At 41.3% G+C, this 21,663-nt stretch overlaps 1 protein-coding gene across 1 annotated transcript in view; it reads left to right on the top strand.

Moving 5' to 3' along the window:
• The window catches only part of ankfn1b (ankyrin repeat and fibronectin type III domain containing 1b), a 261,710-nt gene that overhangs the window by 177,922 nt on the left and 62,125 nt on the right, over positions 1-21,663 (top strand). The window contains exon 5 of the mRNA XM_070448333.1: positions 16,129-16,251. Coding sequence (XP_070304434.1) covers positions 16,129-16,251 — 123 coding nt within the window. The remainder of the gene's footprint in view (positions 1-16,128; positions 16,252-21,663) is intronic.

Raw genomic sequence — 21,663 nt, forward strand, 5'->3', positions numbered from 1 at the left:
TGACCATCGTTATGTTTGGAGGAAAAAGGGGGGCGCTTGCAAGCCAAAGAACACCATCCCAACCGTGAAGCACGGGGGTGGCAGCATCATGTTGTGAGGGTGCTTTGCTGCAGGAGGGACTGGTGCACTTCACAAAATAGATGGCATCATGAGGAATGAAAATGATGTGGACATATTGAAGCAACATCTTAAGACATCAGTCAGGAAGTTGAAGCTTGGTTGCAAATGGGTCTTCCAAATGGACAATGACCCCAAGCATACTTCCAAAGTTGTGGCAAAATGGCCTAAGGACAACAAAGTCAAGGTATTGGAGTGACCATCACAAAGCCCTGACCTCAATCCCATAGAAATGTGTGGGCAGAACTGAAAAAGCGTGTGCGAACAAGGAGGCCTACAAACCTGACTCAGTTACACCAGCTCTGTCAGGAGAAATGGGCCAAAATTCACCCTACTTATTGTGGGAAGCTTGTGGAAGGCTACCCGAAATGTTTGACCCAAGTTAAGCAATTGAAAGGCAATGCTACCAAATACTAATTGAGTGTATGTAAACTTCTGACCCACTGGAAATGTGATGAAAGCTGAAATGTGATAAAAGCTGAAATAAATAATTCTCTATACTATTATTCTGACATTTCACATTCTTAAAATAAAGTGGTGATCCTAACTGACCTAAGACAGAGAATTTTTACTCGGATTAAATGTCCGGAATTGTGAAAAAATGAGTTTCAATGTATTTGGCTATGTAAACTTCCGACTTCAACTGTATATCAATCAAATGTATTTATAAGCCCTTTTTACATCAGCAGATGTCACAAAGTGCTATACAGAAACCCAGCCTAAACCCCCAAACAGCAAGCAATGTAGATGTAGAAGCATGGGGACTAGGAAAAACTCCATAGAAAGGCAGGAAACTCGGAAAAAACCTAGAGAGGAACCAGGCTCTGAGGGGTGGCCAGTCCTCTTTTGGCTGTGCCGGGTGGAGATTATAAGAGTACATGGCCATTTAAGGCCAAATTGTTCTTCAAGATGTTCAAATGTTCATAGATAGCCAGCAGGGTCAAATTATAAGCAGTGGTTGTAGAGGGTGCAACAGGTCTGTTCCTCAGGAGTAAATGTCAGTTGGCTTTTCATAGCCGAACATTCAGAGAGTTGAAAACAGTAAGGTCCGGGACAAGGTAGCACGTCTGGTGAACAGGTCAGGGTTCCTTAGCCGCATGCAGAATAGTTGAAACTGGAGCAGCAGCACGACCAGGTGGACTGGGGACAGCCAGGAGTCATCAGGCCAGGTAGTCCTGAGGCATGATCCTAGGTCTCACGTCCTCCAGGAGGTTAGGGAGAGAGGGAGAGAGAATTAGAGGGAGAATACTTAAATTCACACAGGACACCATGATAGATCGTAGATACACCAGATATAACAGACTGACCCTAGCCTCCCCCCCCCCCCCCCCCCAGCACATAGACTATTCGCAGCATAATCCTGGGACTGAGATACATTACATGCCACCAGCAGGTTCCTTCACAATCCCTAAGTCCAGAACAGGCGCACAGTACTACATAAAGCTATGACTACATGGAACTCTGTTCCACATCAGGTAACTGATGAAAGCAGTAGAATCAGATAAAAAAAACAAATACAAATGCACCTTATGGAACAGCGGTAACTGTGAAGAGGCACACACACAGGTACAGACACATGTATACGCACACACACGCTAGTACACACACTCTACACACACGTACATTGTAATATTGTTGTATGGTGGTGTATTACTTTTTGTATTGTAGATATGTAGTGGTGTAATAATGTTATATGATATATGTACTGTTTTATCTTTAGTTTTATGTGTAATGTAAGTGCCTTAATGTGTTTGGACCCCAGGAAGAGTATCTGCCTTGGCAGCAGCTAATGGGGATCCCTAATAAATACAAATAAACAATACCCCATAATCTCAAAGTGGAATTGTGATTTTAGATTTTTTTTCAAATGAATTCAAAATAAAAAGGTGGATTCAACCCATTTGTTATGGGCTAAATACGTTTGGGAGTAAAAATGTGCTTAACAAGTCACATAATGTCACATAATAAAATCCTAGAGGAAAACCTGGTTCAGTCTACTTTCCAACAGACACTGGGAGAGAAATTCACCTTGCAGAAGGACAATAACTTAAAGGCCAATTATACACTGGAGTTGCTTACCAAGACTACATTGAATGTTCCTGAGTGGCCTAGTTACAGTTTTGACTTAAATTGGCTTGGAAATCTATGGCAAGACTTGAATATGGCCGTCAAGCAATGATCAACAACCAACTTAAACAGTTACAGAGTTTAATGGGTGTGACAGGAGAAAACTGAGGATGGATCAACAACATTGTAGTTACTCCAAAATACTAACCTAATTGACAGAGTGAAAAGAAGGAAGCCTGTACAAAATAAAAATCCCTGCCAATGGTGATTCTTACATGCATTGACTCAGAGGTGTGAATACTTATGTAAATGAGATATGCCTGTTTCCCAGTCTGCCTTGTAGAGATTGTGCACGCCCGGTATCCAAACATGTATTGCTTGAGAGATGAGGTCACCGGTCAAGTGTGTGTGGCTAGCTACCTAGTTTAAATATCAACAGTACTGCCACAGCAACATAACATTTGATTCATACTTGATAACACTTGATTTAGCCTACATCATTATCAATATACAGTCTGGTTGGCTGATAAACTCAGCAGAGAGAGGCAGAAAGACTGCGTCAACGAACCTTCCGACCCAACTCAACCCCTTCTTCAGTCGGGTTGCACATGTGTGTCAGGGAAGTAACAACACAAGTATTCTACATTCTACACTGTAAAAAAATATATATAATCCTGTTGTTTTTACGGTAACTTACTGGCAGCCAGTTACCTGAAAGTTACTGTAAAAAAAGTGCAGTATGTTACCGTAAATTCCAAAGAAACGTTGATTTAACAGTACATTACGATAACATACTGTACCTGTATCCACACAAGCCTCTAGTCAGCCAGCCATATATTATGAGTAAGAAGATAATAAATATTATATTATGAAGTAATTATTTGATACGAGCATTGAAGATAAATCGGGCTAGCTAACTAGCAGATTTACATTAATCATCAACATCAACGATAAGCTGATAGCTCACCCTCTTTACCCGATGTCAAATCATGGGTTTAGGAGGCGCTGTGACTAGCTTGCTCATTTGTGATGATGAGTGTGTGTGTTGTTCCATAAATAAATAGGCCTATGCTACAGAGGCATTTGTTATGTTATGAATTTTGAGATATTAATTATGAAAGTCAACAAAGTGTTTTCATTTTGAGCACTTTCCCCCTGAAAGGTTTGTGCACGTTCCTGATGACAACACACCATACACATGTGTTTCTAGTGCATTGAGGAATACTGCTGGTGTTCAACTGGTGCTGTGTGACCTTCATACCGCTACTACCAAGCTAAACAAAAACACTAGCAACCCACTGGGCACAGCACGTCATTTCAACGTGGGTCATTTTTGGTTGAGACGTTGATCAATGAAATTTCAATCTTTATTCACCCACTCAAAAGTTTGGTTGTGCTTTTAGATGGTTTTAAGCAGTGGTGTGAAGTACTTAAGTAAAAATACTTTAAAGTACTACTTAAGTATTTTTGGGAGGTATCTGTACTTTAGTATTTAGTATTTATATTTTTGACAACTTTTACTTTTACTCCACTACATTCCTAAAGAAAATAATGTACGTTTTACTCCATACATTTTACATGACACTTAAAAGTACTCATTACATTTAGAATGCTCAACCAGGACAGAATTAGGGCACCTATCAATATAACACTTTGTCATCCCTACTGCCTCTGATCTGTCAGACCCATGAAACACAAATACTGTGTTTGTAAATTATGTCTGAGTGTTGGAGTGTGCCCCTGTCTGTCCGTAATTAAAAAATAATAAGAAAATCATGCCGTCTGGTTTGCTTAATATAAGGAATTTGATGTAAAGCATTTACTTTTACATTGTACTTTTACTCAAGTATGACGATTGAGTACTTTTCTACCACTGTACTTAAGTACATTTAAATCAGATACTTTTAGACTTTTACTCAAGTAGTATTTTACTGGGTAACTTTCACTTTGACTTGAGTCATTTTCTGTTAAGGCATCTTTACTTTTACTCAAGTATGACTTTTCAGTACTTTTTCCACCACTGGTTTTAAGCATAGTGATAACACATTGGGAATTCAACAAATTCCAATGGAAAAACATCTAAATGGGTTTTCATTGCACTTTCCACCATTTACAGTACCTTCAGAAATTATTCACAACTTTTTACAGATTTTGTTGCGTTAAAAGGGGGATTAAAATGGATGGAATTGTCATTTTTTGACAATGATCTACACAAAGCACTCTAATGTCAAAGTGAAAGAAAAATTATAACATTTGCAAAACACTAATATATCTTGATTAGATAAGTATTCAACCCCCTGAGTCAATACATGTTAGAATCACGTTTGGCAGTGATTACAGCTCTGAGTCTTTCAGGGTAAGTATCTAAGAGCTTTGCACACCTGGGGTCCATTATTCTTTAAAAAATTCTTCAAGCTCTGTCAAATTAGTTGTTGATCATTGCTAGACAACCATTTTCAAGTCTTGCTATAGATTTTCAAGCAGATTTAAATTTAAACTGTAACTTGGCTTCTGAGGAACAGTCACTGTCTTCTTGGTAAGCAACTCCAGTGTAGATTTGGCCTCATGTTTAGCTTATTGTCCTGCTGAAAGGTGAATTCATCTCCCAGTGTCTGGTGGAAAGCAGACCGAACCAAGTTTTCGTCTAGAATTTTGCCTGTGTTTAGCTCTATTCTGTTTCTTTTTTATCATGAAAAACTCCCCAGTCCTTAACGATTACAAGCATACCCATAACATTATGCAGCCATCACTATGCTTGAAAATATGGAGAGCGGTTACTCAGTAATGTATTGTATTGGATTTGTCCCAAACATAACACTTTTTATTCAGGACAAAAAGTGAATTGCTTTGCCACATTCTTTGCAGTATTATTTTAGTGCCTTGTACATTACTGGGGCCGAACTCCCTGCCACCCAGGACCTATATATCAGGTGGTGTCAGAGGAAGGCCTGAAAAATTGCCAAAGACTCCAGCCACTCAAGCCTGTTACCATCTGGAAAATGGTACCGGAGAATCGGCTCTCGACAGCTTTTTTTTTCAAAAAAATGTTATACCCCTTTTTCGTGTTATCCAATTGGTAGTTACAGTTTTGTCCCATCACTGCAACTCCCGTACGAACTCAGGAGAGGCAAAGGTTGAGAGCTGTGCGTCCTCCAAAACAGGACCCAGCCAAGCCACACTGCTTCTTGACAACAATGCCCACTTAACCCAGAAACCAGCCATAACAATGTGTCGGAGGAAACACCCGCCACAAGAGTCGAAGAGCGTGATGGGACAAGGACATCCTGGCCGGGCCAAACCCTCCCCTAACCCGGACGACACTGGGCCAATTGTCTCCGCCCCATGGATCTCCTGGTCGTGGCCAGCTGCGACAGAGCCTGGACTCGAACCAGGATCTCTAGTGGCACAGATAGCACTGCGATGCAGTGCCTTAGACCGCTGCACCACTCTGCAAGCCCCTCTGAGACAGCTTCTACCCCCAAGCCATAAGACCGCTAAATATCCAGACTGCTAAATAGTAAATTAATGCTACCCAAACTATCTGCACTGACTCTATCTTGCACTGACCCTACTCACACTCACTAGACTATACACACCACATACACACTCACTCACACACACTACATTGCCACTCCCACACAAAACCCACACACATTCACATACACTACATAAGCACACACACATAACACAGACACACGCATACCAACACAACACAAACACACATACACGTTACACACAAACACACATAGTTTTACACTCATCATTTTCTACTGCTACTCTGTTTTTTATTTTACACTTATTATTATCATCTATGCTGATGCCTAGTCACTTTACCCTGCCTTCATGTACATACAGTATCTACCTCAAATACCTCGTACCTCTGCAAATTGATCTGGTACTAGTATTCCCTGTATATAGCTCCATTCTTAATGCATGTTAAATGTTAAACCCTGTTATTGTACACAGAGTCAGTCCATGCAACGTGTTACACGGTATACAACAATGTAATGTGTTATCAATGTGCTTCATCTTCATCTGACCAAATGACCTGGATTGTAGTTGAGATGACATTAAAAGTACCTAGTGCAAGTGATCAATGCTGTTCGAGATTCTGCACCGATATTTATATTGTGAAGACCTCTACGGACCTGTGACTTTTGCATGCTACAGTATCTTGAACATGCACATTTTTCTATGATTACATATACTTTTATATTTACAGTAACCGCAAAATGTGGCCATGGATGAGTTACTAATTGTAAGGTTGAATAAAAACAGTTACATTAGTTTGTAACTTTAAGATATTTGCTGTATTACAAAAGGTATATCGAGTTGTGTTAGGTTGACAAAGCAACCAAATTTCAACATTTTAAAGGAGATGTATCTAATACTAGGATATATTTTGTTATCTTGTCGACAAGTTAATAGGCTATTTACTGCAAAAGTGGTATTGAATTGTGTTTGGTTGTCAACGCAACCAAATATCAACATTTGAAAGAGATGTATATTTTGTTTCATTGACTGAGTCTGACGTTACTTCCAGTTTGTCTACAAATTAACAATTGAAATGTCTCCATCTCAACCAAAAATCTAAGTTAAAGAATGGGACTAAATCAAATCAAACTTTAAATGCACTTCAAATAAAGTTTGATTTGATTTAGTCCTGTTCCTTAACTTAGATTTTTGGATGAAATGGAGACGTGAATCAAACATATAAACTCAGCAAAAAAAGAAACGTCCTCTCACTGTCAACTGCGTTTATTTTCAGCAAACTTAACATGTGTAAATATTTGCATGAACATAACATGATTCAACAACTGAGACATAAACTGAACAAGTTCCACAGACATGGGACCAACATAAATGGAATAATGTGTCCCTGAACAAAGGGGGGATCAAAATCAAGAGTAACAGTCAGTATCTGGTGTGGCCACCAGCTGCATTAAGTATTGCAGTGCATCTCCTCCTCATGGACTGCACCAGATTTGCCAGTTCTTGCTGTGAGATGTTACCTCACTCTTCCACCAAGGCACCTGCAAGTTCCCGGACATTTCTGGGGGGAATGGCCCTAGCCCTCACCCTCCGATCCAACAGGTCCCAGATGTGCTCAATGGGATTGAGATCTGGGCTCTTCGCTGGCAATGGCAGAACACTGACATTACTGTTTTGCAGGAAATCACGCACAAGAACGAACAGTATGGCTGGTGGCATTGTCATGCTGGAGGGTCATGTCAGGATGAGCCTGCAGGAAGGGTACCACATGAGGGAGGAGGATGTCTTCCCTGTTACAACACAGCGTTGAGGTTGCCTGCAATGACAACAAGCTCAGTCCGATGATGCTGTGACACACTGCCCCAGACCATGACGGACCCTCCACCTCCAAATGGATCCCGCTCCAGAGTACAGGCCTCGGTGTAACGCTCATTCCTTCGACGATAAACGCGAATCCGACCATCACCGCTGGTGAGACAAAACCACGTCTCGTCAGTGAAGAGCACTTTTTGCCAGTCCTGTCTGGTCCAGCAACGGTGGGTTTGTGCCCATAGGCGACGTTGTTGTCGGTGATGTCTGGTGAAGACCTGCCTTACAACAGGCCTACAAGCCCTCAGTCCAGCCTCTCTCAGCCTATTGTGGACAGTCTGAGCACTGATGGAGGGATTGTGCGTTCCTGGTATAACTCGGGCAGTTGTTGTTGCCATCTTGTACCTGTCCCACAGGTGTGATGTTTGGATGTACCGATCCTGTGCAGGTGTTGTTACACGTGGTCTGCCACTGCGAGGACGATCAGCTGTCCATTCTGTCTCCCTGTAGCGCTGTCTTAGGCGCCTCACAGTACGGACATTGCAATTTATTGCGCTGGCCACATCTGCAGTCCTTATGCCTCCTTGCAGCATGCCTAAGGCACGTTCACACAGATGAGCAGGGACCCTGGGCATCTTTCTTTTGGTGTTTTTCAGAGTCAGTAGAAAGGCCTCTTTAGTGTCCTAAGTTTTCATAACTGTGACCTTAATTGCCTACCGTCTGTAAGCTGTTAGTGTCTTAACGACCGTTCCACAGGTGCATGTTCATTAATTGTTTATAGTTCATTGAACAAGAATGGGAAACATTGTTTAAACCCTTTACAATGAAGATCTGTGAAGTTATTTGGATTTTTTACTAATTATCTTTGAAAGACAGGGTCCTGAAAAAGGGTTGTTCCTTTTTTTCTGAATTTACATTATTAACTTGAAGATTAAATTTGACATCAACCTAAGCTTGAAACCCTAGGCCTATTTCTATGGTCTATTTTTAGTTGAACCCTGGTTTGAATTGAAACAATAGCTGTTGATGACTTCGCAAATGCTAGATAGGCCTAAACAGTATAATTGATGATATATGACTCATAGAATGTTTACATTTTATTTGCTCTGTTAAACCCACCCTTTGGAATGACTTCGATAGCAACAGTGAATCTATTTAGTTATTAATAGATCGCTCAATAATCATTCTCACGATAGTACGTTGGTAGTAGTTAGTAATAACTCTGGATGGGAGACCAAATGGATAGCTGTAGATTGATCAGCTCTCTAGGAGATGCTGTCTGATGGTGGATATAATGTTGAAGATCTGACGTTGTTTCAAAGGTACAAATTTGACATATTTTATATAAAGTGTGTCTATGTTGAAAATTGGTTACCATGATGACATAATTCTGTGGTTGTAATTCGACCCTCAAACAATCGTTTTGTGTTTATTTTTTGTATGCCTTTTTGCAAATCCAATGCATTTTCCACATAGATTCTAGGTCACAATACATTGAAAAATGATGTGGAAACAACGTTGATTCATCCAGTTCTTGCCCAGTGGGAACTCTGTTAATTCAACGTTTAGTTTTGAATGGAAGCTAGTTGCTTAAACCCTGACTATCCAATTACAATCGGTCTCCAGTAACAGGCTCTTACCTACAGCTCTAAGCGAAGTGAAACTGCACTGATAATGATAGGCTTTGTGAAAGGAGTATAGAAGAGCTGAACAATCAGTGCTTTAGCAGAGCGCCTACAGTCGTGAACACGGGATGCTTCGGAAGAATCAGAACACTTTATTGCTGCCATGGTAACAGAAGAACAGAGAGGGAAAGTGACATTTTGTTTTTCGCAGCAACTGGGAGTGTGCTCTATGACAACCATGTCGGTGTGTTTGACTGAAAGGAATTAAGTTTGTGAGAGAGAGGTGAACGGTTTGTCCGTATCACTACACAAGCCATTGAGTCTATCTCAACAAAGGCACTCTTGTACCAAGGGAGAGAAAAGAGCCTTTGTGTGTGTGTGTGTGTGTGTGTGTGTGTGTGTGTGTGTGTGTGTGTGTGTGGGTGTGTGTGTGTGTGTGTGTGTGTGTGTGTGTGTGTGTGTGTGTGTGTGTGTGTGTGTGTGTGTGTGTGTGTGTGTGTGTGTGTTGTGTTCTTTGTTTGAATGTGTGTGTCAGACATACTGATATATTTCACTCTGCCATATCTGGTTGTTATCGACAAAATTTAGGCACTCAAGGCCTGTCCTGGAAGCCCTGGTCCAGGGGGAACGAACCAATGAGCCTTAGTCTGTGTCAGGGGTCATACAGTACAGAACCAATAACATCACAGGGACAAATTCCCAACGTCAGTTTGATTAAGTGGAGAACAGGTAGATTAAATCGAGGTCATCCCTCTGCAAACTCACACACACCACACACACACACACACACACACACACACACACACACACACACACACACACACACACCCACACACACACACACACACACACCCACACACACACACACACACACACACACACACACACACACAGAGTAAGGCTGGGTTCGAAGGTCCCTCCAATGGGATTACATCATCACAGGGTGCCCACGTTCTGGGTGATGTCATGAGGAACAGCTGTAGGAGGGGTAGAAAGTCAAGTTTGCATGGTGGCAGGAGGAGGGACTGCAGGAACCAGATAGTCCCCTCTGGCAACGTGGCCCTCTGTTGATAACCCTACCACCACCACATGCAGGCACACACAAAAACACACATTTATCCTCAACTCCCTACAACAGGAGTTTCCTAAAGGACAACCACTGTGCCGACAAACAATCAAAAGCAAAGGGTGGCCGTCCTATTACCTCTAACCAGATCATTGGCCGTCCTATTACCTCTAACCAGATCATTGGCCGTCCTATTACCTCTAACCAGATCATTGGCCGTCCTATTACCTCTAACCAGATCATTGGCCATCCTATTACCTCTAACCAGATCATTGGCCGTCCTATTACCTCTAACCAGATCATTGGCCGTCCTATTACCTCTAACCAGATCATTGGCTGTCATTATTTATCGATGACAAAAAAAGTTGGCCCTTTCCCTCTCGTTACACGACCCTGTAGACATCTCTTCAACGGGTCAATGTTGGCCTTTATATTGATAGTTTATTGAGTGGCTACAATTATTATTAAAGTACCATTTTGTTTTATGAATATGGAGCATGTAAATTATGTTTTGGAGTCCCCCCATAGTACTTGGCACTTGGCGGGCACAAGCAGTGGCACTAATTTAGCAGTGTAATAAGAACAATTTAGTGGGTGCTCTTTCACACATGTACAAGTGTGTATTAATACGCATGAGGGAATTGGAAATGTGTTTTTTGCGTTTCCCAACTCTCCCTGAGACGCCCTCGGTCTGCCTTGTCGACTCGGCGATTCATCTTGCAACCTTTCGGTTACTGGCCCAATGCTCTAACTACTAGGTTACCTGCCACCGGGTTCACAGGGTGAACCCCTGTCCGGCCAAATCTCCCATCAATTAGGCTGCCGTCTGACGATATTCCCACACCCTCTCACATGATTCACACTGGAAAATATGTTTGTTGTTTGGGATGGAGTTCAGGAAATAGTGAATGGAAATGGGATGGAAGTGGGAAATGAGCGGGGAGATCGTGCCGATGGGGTTAGTGTTCAGTACTAACCCCATCGGCACTTAGCCTAGTTGTTAAGAGTGTTGGGCCAGTAACCAAAAAAGGTCGCTGGTTTGAATCCCCGAGTCGACTAGCTGAAAAATCTGTCTGTGTGCTTGAGCAAGGCACTTAAACCTAATTGCTCCTGTAAATCGCTCTGGATAAGTGTCTGCAAATATATATATATATATATATATATATATATATATATATATAGATATATATATATATATATATATATACAGTACCAGTCAAAAGTTTAGACACACCTACTCATTCAAGGGTTTTTCTTTATTTTTGCTATTTTCTACATTGTAGAATAGTGAAGACATCAAAACTATGAAATAACACCTGGAATCATGTCGTAACCAAAAAAGTAGCCACCCTTTCCCTTGATGACAGCTTTGCACACTCTTGGCATCCAAACTTCTTCCATTTAAGAATGATGGAGACCACTGTCTTCTTGGGGACCTTCAATACTGCAAACATTTTTTGGTACCCTTCCACAGATCTGTTTCTCGACACAATCCTGTCTCGGAGCTCTACGGACAATTCCTTCGACCTCATGGCTTGGTTTTAGAATAAAGCTGTAACATAACAAAATGTGTAAAAAGAGAAGGGGTCTGAATACTTTCCAAATGCACTGTAATTGCAGAGTCTTCAAATTCTTAAGCTCCAACAGTGCAGGTCAAAAAGAGAAGTGAATGAAATAATAATATATACATTTTTACAACAGTAACAATGATCAATGTAAATTGGGGGGGTGGGGGCAGGGTCAATTACTGAGGAACCTTACAGATAATTGTATGTATGGGGTACAGAGATGAGGTAGTCATTCAAAAATCATGTTAAACACTGTTACTCCACACACAGTGAGTCCATGCAACTTATTATATGACTTGTTAAGCAAATGTTTACTCCTGAACTTATTTAGGCTTGCCATAACAAAGGGGATGAATACTTATTGACTCAAGACATTTCAGCTTTTCATTTTTTATTCACTTGTAAACATTTCGAAAAACATATTTCCACTTTGACATTATGGGGTATTGTGTATAGGCCAGTGACAAGACATTTTAATCCATTCAATTTAATCAATTTTAAAATCAGGCTGTAACACAACAAAATGTGGGAAAAGGGGTGTGAATACTTTCTGAAGGCCCTGTAGCTGCCTAGTGGTGGCTATTCAGCAACTGATGGTCTTGGGGTAGAAGCTATTGGCTTGTCTTACAGTTTTTGCAATGATGCTCCTACTGTATACTGCCCGCGTCTGAATGATGGAAGCAAGGAGAACAGGCCGTGGCTCGGGAGTTCCTTGATGATCTTCTTGGCCTTCCTGTGACACCTGGTGTTGTAGGTGTCCTGGAGGGCAGGCAGTGTACACCCAATGGTGTTTTTGGCTGAGTATACCACCCTCTCTAGAGCCTTGCGGTCAGTGGCGGTGGAGTTGCCGTACCAGGCTTTGATGCAGCCTGACAGTTTTCTTTCGATGGTGCTCTGTATACTGTGAGGGTCCTTGGGGATAGGCCGAATTTCTTCAGCCTCCTGAGGTTGAATTGTTATTGCCGTGCCTTCTTCACCACAGTGTCCATGTGGTTTGAACATTTCAGCTCCTCTGAGACGTGTTTGCAGAGGAACTTTGCGTTTTTGACCGTCTCCACGGCAGCCCCGTTGATGAGGATGGGGGCGTGCCCTGCCTGGTTCCTCCTGAAATCCTCAATCAGCTCCTTTGTTTTGCTGACGTTGAGGGAGAGGTTGTTTTACCTGGCACCACGCCGTCAGAGTGCATACCTCCTCCCTGTAGGCCATCTCGTCATTGTTGGTAATCAGGCCTACTACTGTCGTGTCGTCAGCACTCTTGATGATGGAGTTGGGACTGTGCGAGGCCATGCAGTTGTGTGTATACAGGGAGTACAGGAGAGGACTGAGGATGCACTTATGTGGGCTCCCCGTGTTGAGGATCCGTGTGATCACCGGTGCAATGCTCTAACCGCTAGGCTACCATCTGATAATATTACTAAGAGTAGGGACTCTTACTCATGTCAACTAAAAGTAACAAAAAATGGCACCAATTACTCTGTCCAAAGTCAAGACAGAACTTAATTTATTGATAAGACAGAGATCAGAATTTGCTATCCATCGAGTTAGACTCAATCATTACTTCCATGGTAATCGTCCCAATCGTTTACTGCCCAACAAGCTACACGGTAATGATCAATTAGCCCACATAGCGACTATTGAATCTGAAACAGGGGAATTATTATCCGAACCCAAATAAATCAATAAAGGATTCTCCCACTTCTATAAAGAACTGTACACATCTGATTGTAAATCCACACCAAGCCAGACTAAGAAGTCCTTTCTAAAATAATGAAGATCTCATCTTCTCTCAACAGAGGAAGCCGCCTCACTGGGTGCCCAAATCTCTCTCAATGAACTCAAAAGGGCATTGGATAGCATGAATAAAGACACATCACCTGGATGGGATTCCTCCTAAAGTCTATTTGAAAAATGTTGAACCAATTAGGTCCACTATTGCTCGAAATGATTGACACAGCTGTTCACAAAGTTTCATTTGGGAGAGATGTGAATACAGCACAAATGTTGCTTTTATTCAAAAAAGGTAAGGATGCCATCCAGTCTTCTCACTATCTCCCCCTATCATTTACAAAACACAGATATTGCGTGTTAAATTGTTTTCCAAAATGTTGTCATCCCGTCTCGAGACATACCCAAATTGGTCCACACGGACCCAAGCGGGTTTGTTAAAAAACATTTCTCCTCGTATAACCTCCGTCGACTATTAAATATCTTAAATGCTTCATCCGAAACAACAGCTCATTGGGTTGTATTATCTCTCGATGCAGAAAAAGCTTTTAACAGACTAGAATGGTCATATCTCTGCCAGAAGCTTTTGCAGAACGCTCAAATCATTTCAATCCGACCTCAGTAGATGGAATAACATCCCAGTTGCTTTAAAGGTGCAATATGCACTATACCCTACGAGGTCCGGAACCTGCTGGTTTCCTGTTCTACCTGATAATTAATTGTACCCACCAGGTCTAAATCAGTCCCTGATTAGAGATCAACAATGAAAAAAATGCAGTGGAACTGGCTTCGAGGTCCAGAGTTGAGTTTGACGGTTGTTCAGAGTCATTGTACCATCCAAACCGCTGTGAAATATATTTTCCATAACCAAAAATATTATATTTTCAACTGTTTAAAGCTGATGTACAAAACCGAAAGTAAAAGACGCACAAAGAAAACTTAAGAATGGGAAGCATAGAAATAGCGTACATAGAACGTATCTGCTGCTTCTTAGACTTGCTTTCAATGAGAATGACAGATCTATAACTAACATTTCTCTGTGAATTTGGTCGGGTCGCCCAAAAAGTTACATATTGCAGCTTTAACTGGCAGAATATCTATTGTCAAAATGAATATGTTGCCACGGCTGAATTTCTGTAGTTCAATGCTTCCCATGGCTCCCCCTTCTGGCTATTGGGGGTTGGATGTAGACATGTTGGCTGGGTGATGTTGGGGGAATGGGATGCGAGGTTGGGGTCGAAATGTTTGTATACTGTAGTTGATCAATACTGTAGTTATGTACCTTTTGTAACGTTTTCTTTCTTTTTTCTTCTGCTTCCTCTTATGAGGGGCAGCCCACAGGTACAATGTGTGAAATAATGAATTGAAAATATATTAACAGAATATTACTTTATTTTAGTTTAAATATAGTACCTGTGAGGCCCCAACATTTGATACAAACATTCTATAATTACCACCACGACTGGACAGTGTTTGTGTTTTAGGAACATACGGTATCTTTTTTGATGTCCTCACATTGTTCTCATCCACAACCTAATGAAACATTCTGGGAACATTTAAAGGACAGATTAAATGTGTTCTAGGAAACGTCTTGCAACATCAGCAGAATGTTTTATACAAACTTTCTATAATTATCACCACGACTGGACAGTGTTTGTATTATGAAAAGATTTGCCTCGACCTAACGAATGCTCTGGGAAGCTTCACAGAACCAATTTTGGTTTGCTAGGTGGATCCAAAGGTTGTGCATTCAATCCCAGTGGTAGACACTTGTTTTTAATAGTCATGGGATTAGATCCATCCACCACCCCCTTCCACAACACCCCAGCCTACTTGATGGTAGTGCTCACTGTTGCCCCTAGTGTCCAATTTGAAGGCATTTTGCAACATCTTCAGGATATTTTATCTTTATTTAACTAGGCAAGTCAGTTAAGAACAAATTCTTATTTTCAATGACAGCCTAGGAACAGTGGGTTAACTGCCTTGTTCAGGGGTAGAACAACAGATTTTTACCTTGTCAGCTCAGGGATTCGATGTTCCAACCTTCCAGTTACTAGTCCAACTCTCTAACCACTAAGCTACCTGCCACCCCTAGGTTGGGGTCGAAACATGGACAGATGTCCAATTTGTAAATCAATCTTGAGCGATCTGGCTGGTTTACACTTAAAAGATCTGATCGAAATCAGCTCACATTGCGTCTTTTAATCGTCTACACCTGTCTACAAAATGTTGGCACAATCAGAATGTGGACAAGATCATGACAAAGGAAGAATGTTAGAACCAAGTATAAACGGGGCTCTTGTGAGTGCAACTCTTTGATGCCAAATTGCTTTCAAAGCACTGATTGGTCCCCATGCTGTTACCACAGCAATATTACCAGAGCTGAATCTCATCTAATCAGCCTGTGATGAATAAGAAGAAATATGAAAATGTTCCGTTTTTAATTTAGACAGATAGGAGGAACTGGGACATTGCCAACCTAATACAGAGAGATGAAGACCTCACTGTTTCTTTTTCCCAACAGTGAGTGATCACTGCTTTCTCAGAAAGCGATAGTCCTTCAAGGGAATCGTTATAATATTAGAGATTTATGCTTCATCTGTTGATTACTTTTTTGACTAAATACTGACTCTGTGTGTATTTGTGTTCCCTCATCCAGGCCAGAGTCGAGCATATCCAAATTCACTCACCGGCTGTCCCTAAAAGAGCGGCAGACCAAACCTGAGAAGACTACACTGGATAGACCTCCGTCCTACAGGAGGCGCTCTCTCAGTCTGGACTGGTAACGGTCATAGTATTACTATACACCGAATGTGGGTTGTGTTGGAATAATTTGTTACTGTATACCAATCTCTTTGAGAAAAATGTGGAATTTCAGTTTACTTCCTGAATTGACTTAATTTAAATGGAACTGGCCTAACCTTGCTCCACACCAAACATGGCTTGTGTTGGAACACTTATTTTCACCTTGTCCTTGACTCCATGACCATTAATACAGTAGGGTTGTTCCGCAAAAAGAGTACCTTTTGCCTCTCTTTGATATTTTAATTGGATTTTGTGCACAAATATTGCATTTTAAAGCCTTGACTCCATTACCTTTAATAGGGTCGTTCCACGAAAAGAGTACCTTTTGCATCCCTTTGATATTTTAAGTAGAACTTGCGTTTTAAAAGCCTGTTATATTAAATAAAGTGCCATTTAATATAGACCACGTAAAATTAAATAAATCTGATGTTTAATATAAAGACTTGCTAGGACGTGCATCCTCTGTGACTTCTTGGAAGATTTTAACCCACTTAACCCCAACATTTCTCCAGGTTTTCACCATCATTGTAAGTCCCTAGCTCTGCCCTAGTTATTTTGTTGCTTTGACAAACTCATTTCCGAAGATTATTACTTTCATGTGATAAGTGATTCCTTTACGTCTGTCCCTCATTTCAAGGTCAACTCTGTTACGTGAACTGAACTTTCATTTTAATATGGCAAAAAACAATACCTTTTTTTATTCAAAGGAAACATTGAACATCTGCTCGTCAAATTATAGTGTGAAGGCAGGTGAGCTAATTCTACTCTTTTTGTATGTTTTCTGGTGTTTTGTGGTGGAAAACTGAGCGGGTCGAGCATAAAACGTCAACCCTGCTACCCATAGATAGACAGGCTAGAAATGTTTTAAGAATTTCAATTTCTCAGTGAAGCCTGCATTCAATTGCCCCTTCCTGTTGCACACAACAAGATTTCATTCCCCCTGTCACAAGGGGATTTATGGCTGATTTAAGATAAAATCCTCAAACTTGTTACATTCAACCCTGGTACTTTATTTGGCACTTAAAGGGAAACTCCTCTGAAAAACTCCACTGAAAAACTATCTTTGGTATTTTTTTAATTAGTCTACTGTTGATCCAGTCCCAAAATGTTTTGCATGTCAGCAGTAAGGTTTTCAAGATATTTGACTACAAGAAGCAAAGTGTCACTTGCCACATCATCATGAGGACCCCACAAATGTATTAAGTTGAACATGTGCTCTTTATGACAGAACGTTAAAATGTTGTTATTATTATTATTTTTATACTAAGTTGCACTAGCCTAAAGGTACTTAATTGGTGGAACGACCCAAAGGTAAAGAAACTGTAGGTGTCTACTATGGTGTTCTCACAAATCTAGTTCCTCAGATCAGTGGGCATGAAAGAAAGGAAATTATGGAAGGAACTTATTGGAGTATAGATCTAAACTGCCTTAGTTCCATCAATACTATTGCGAAGAGTCACAAGCTCAGACTATGAGAGGTAGGTGATAAAACAACAGAGAATTTGAATGGTGAAATGCAAACTGGTGGCAGCTTTGGGATCCATTGCGCGATTCCTCAGATCTCAGTGGGAATGATTGGAGTCATTGGGGTGATATAGAGGGATATAGAGCTGTGTTGGGAGTAGTTTGGGCGGGTTTGGCTGGGGAGGGTAGTTGTAGGGGTGGGGTCCTTTTCTGTCTCTGCGCCTGGGATTCGTTGAGGAGCGCCAGGCCAGTCTGCTCCAGTGGTGCCGCTTCATCTTGCTTTTGTAAAGCTCCGGTCTTCAGGCAGACGATGAAAAGAGTTTGAAACCCTTCCTTCACGAGGCTGCTTTCTCGTCCTGTCCCACCCATTGGAATCCTTCCCACTCTCCTTGGCTTCTACCTCCTGTCGTCTTGTTCATCTGCCCATCTATACTTCTGTCTGTCCATTCATCTATCCTCTCCTCAGACCTTCTGCTATGCACTCTTGGCCCCACTACGTCCCCCTATTTCACCATTGGATCGACTACAACAGGATCTAGCATGACCGAGCACTTCCTTTAACACTCCAATTCATCTGGTCCAAAAAAACTCCAATATCCTGTTTCCCAAATGTTGTATTGTTGTGCTCGACGTATCAGAGTTGGACTGTATGTACTGGACGAGTGTCTGGTTGATGAGTGACAGGGGTGAGGTTCTGTGAGGTCTACGGTGCGGTCTGCTGTGAGGTCTCATGAGGTCTCACGTGTGGTCTATGACTAGAGGTCTGGATGTGTGGTCTGCGACTACAGGGCTGGTGTTAAGTTTGTGAGCACTGGTGTGCTGTGAGGTCCTTTAACTGTGCCGTGTTCCCTGAAGTAGCGCGTGGTGCGCAGGGACCTGGATTGATGTGGTCTGTTCTTAATGAAACACAGTGGGTAGATTGGACACACTCATTTACGAGGAGGGGGTTGACTAGCCTACAGCTGGATTAGAACTTTCTCCGGGAGAGCGACTGTTATAAACCCAGAACGACTGGCCTTTGTGACATCATAAACGCAAGACCCCGAGAGGAGACGTTCAAGGTTACAGATGAGCCATGCTACTGTAGGTGAAACGGGGTCAGTCCGGCTCCGTAGGAATAAAACGTAGCCACTCTGGAATGCACAGTCTTCCTCGGCGGAAACATGTGTGCTGTAGTAGCATCTATTGAAAACTTCCTTTAAGCACTTGCATTTTTGCAATTGTTAAAGGCCCAGTGTAGTCAAAAACTACATTTTTCTGTGTTTTATATATATTTTCACACTATGGGTTTGGAGTAATACTGTAAAATTGTGAAAATGATGATAATGCCCCTTTAGTGTAAAAGCTGTTTGAAAAGACTGCCTGAAATTTCAGTCTGTTTTGTTGGGATGGAGTTTTGGCATGCCTGGTGACATCACCAAGCGGTAAATGAGTTAATAGACCAATAAGAAAGAGTTCTAAACCTCTCTGCCAATAACATAATTGTTCCCTTTCCCACTCAGACCACACCCAGACAGTCCTTGCTAAGAATCTATTTTTGTTTCTTGTTGACCATTTCAAATGAAAACTATCACAGTTAGGCACTTCATTGTTACTCAGAAATGATTTGATATTGAGATAAAAACGGCTGTATTGGGCCTTTAACATGTCTGGTACTTTCTGGATTGTAAAATTTAGACTTTTTTTTCAAAAAATCTCTAATCACAGGATAAAGTACTACTCATCATGTTTTGACCACTGCCATTGTAGTAGAATGAACATGAAATGGAATTAATGACTAGGCTACATAAGGTTTAGTTCTCTAGAGGCTGAAGTATTCTTTTTGATCACAGAACAAACCTTCTCAAGTTTGGCCCTCACACTGTAACGTAAGACAACACTTACATCTAACAGCAGGCTTGGTATCTATAAGCAAGCTTTTCCAGTGCCCCGCCATAAAACTGTTTCAGGCAATTTCAACGCTTAATCATCTATTTACAGGACTGTTGCCATTTATTTGTACTTACGTCTCGGACGGAAACAGAAACGCCACATTTACTACGTCCTGAGCCAAGAAAACAAGCAAACGGTTGAAATAGGAGCTGTTTTGTAACTTTATCAAAGTGTCGGCGTGCTGGCTGGGTCCTGGGAGAACGCCATAATAAAAGATAATGGTTGTGTTATTGTTATTGGTAATCACAGTAAATGAGCTCTAGGGGGACTCGTAGACGAGGGAGGGAGAAGGGAGAAGGGGGAGGCGGAGGGAGAAAAGGGTTATGGTTATGGCTGGCGATATGAAACAACATATTGAAGTGTTTTATCAGGAAACCATCATCATTAATCATGCATGAGGGCGGCCCTGACATCCCTGCGGCAGATTCAAAATGATACCCGTTGCCAGAGGATGGGAGGGGAACGGATTTCGAGTTGGGGGTGTTGGGGTTTGGGGGTTCAACAGTTATCTAAGGGCGTTTTCAATCTCCTTCCTCAGTATCAGGCCTCCACAGGTCCATCTTGACCCAGAATACTGAAGATTTGTTCCAGGTAGAACCCTTTTTGATTCGAGGTAGAGCTGTTTTGGGTTCCATGTAGAGCCTTATGTGGAAAGGGTTCTACATGGATCCAAAAAGGGTTCTTCAAATATTCTATGGAATATTCTATGGGGACAGCCAAAGAACACTTTTAGGTTCCAAATAGGGAGAGTTTTTTTCTTCTAAGAATATAGGTAAGGGAACATTGCATTGGACTTCAATTATGGTCCAGTATACCGTCTCTTTTTAAAAGAATTATCAGATGTGCATCTTAACCCAGAATACAAAATATTCATCATATTCTAAGTGAACAATGGACAATGAATGTCCACTTTGTTAATTGTATACCGTCTATATTTCAAGGCACTATCAGACATGCATCTTTGTCCCATTTCCGTTGGATGAAACGGACACATCAGAGATCAGACAGCCTCATGAGTCATACCGTATGTCTGGTACTTTATACTTGAGGCTATAAAGGGACACTGGTCTTGCTCCAGTATAGCCTGGTTAATAAGGGGTTATTTCCATATCCTCTCAGGGGGAGAGAGACTGTTCCAGTGCAGTGCCAAATCCCTGAATACAATAGGAGCTGGAGCCCAGAATCCGATCCAGTATCGCTATTTCCCAGAACATTTCTCTGCAATATGCCCAGAGAGGAAAGTCTATACAGAAGTACTTAAACATTAGAATTTTGAAATGTCCATGACATTCTTACGTTAAGCCAAATCTCATTGCACGTTTAAATCTGAACGAGTGCAGTGGACTGAAAAGTGTTTCACATACTCAGACTTTAAGAGGCAGAGGTGATAAAACAACAGAATTGTAATGGTGACATGTAAATAGTGGGATCCGTTGTGGGATCTTTTGATCTCAGTAGGTGAATATCACAGCACTCTCCCGGGCCCTGTTGATCGAATGGTCCTCAGTTGCTGCATAAAATCATTGATTCAAAGTAATAATAATAATAATACATTTCATTTGTATCGAGCTTTGAATTTTTTTAATTTTTTTATTTAACCTTTATTTAACCAGGTAGGCAAATTGAGAACACGTTCTCATTTACAATTGCGACCTGGCCAAGATAGAAGCAAAGCAGTTCGACACATAACAACACATAGTTACACATGGAGTAAACATATAGTCAATGATACAGTGAAAAAAAAAAAAAAAGTCTATATACAATGTGAGCAAGTGAGGTGAGATAAGGGAGGTGAAGGCAAACAAATATATGTATAAATAAATAAAAATATAAAAAGGCCATGGTGGCGAAGTAAATACAACACAGCAAGTAAAATAAAATAAAAACACTGGAATGGTTGGTTTGCAGGGAAGAAAGCGCAAAGTAGAGACAGAAAAGGAGCAAAATAAATAAATAAATACAGTAGGTAAAGAGGTAGTTGTTTGGCTAAATT

The sequence above is a fragment of the Salvelinus sp. IW2-2015 genome, linkage group LG18 (assembly GCF_002910315.2).
Source record: "Salvelinus sp. IW2-2015 linkage group LG18, ASM291031v2, whole genome shotgun sequence".
In the NCBI taxonomy this organism is placed as follows: Eukaryota; Metazoa; Chordata; class Actinopteri; order Salmoniformes; family Salmonidae; genus Salvelinus; species Salvelinus sp. IW2-2015.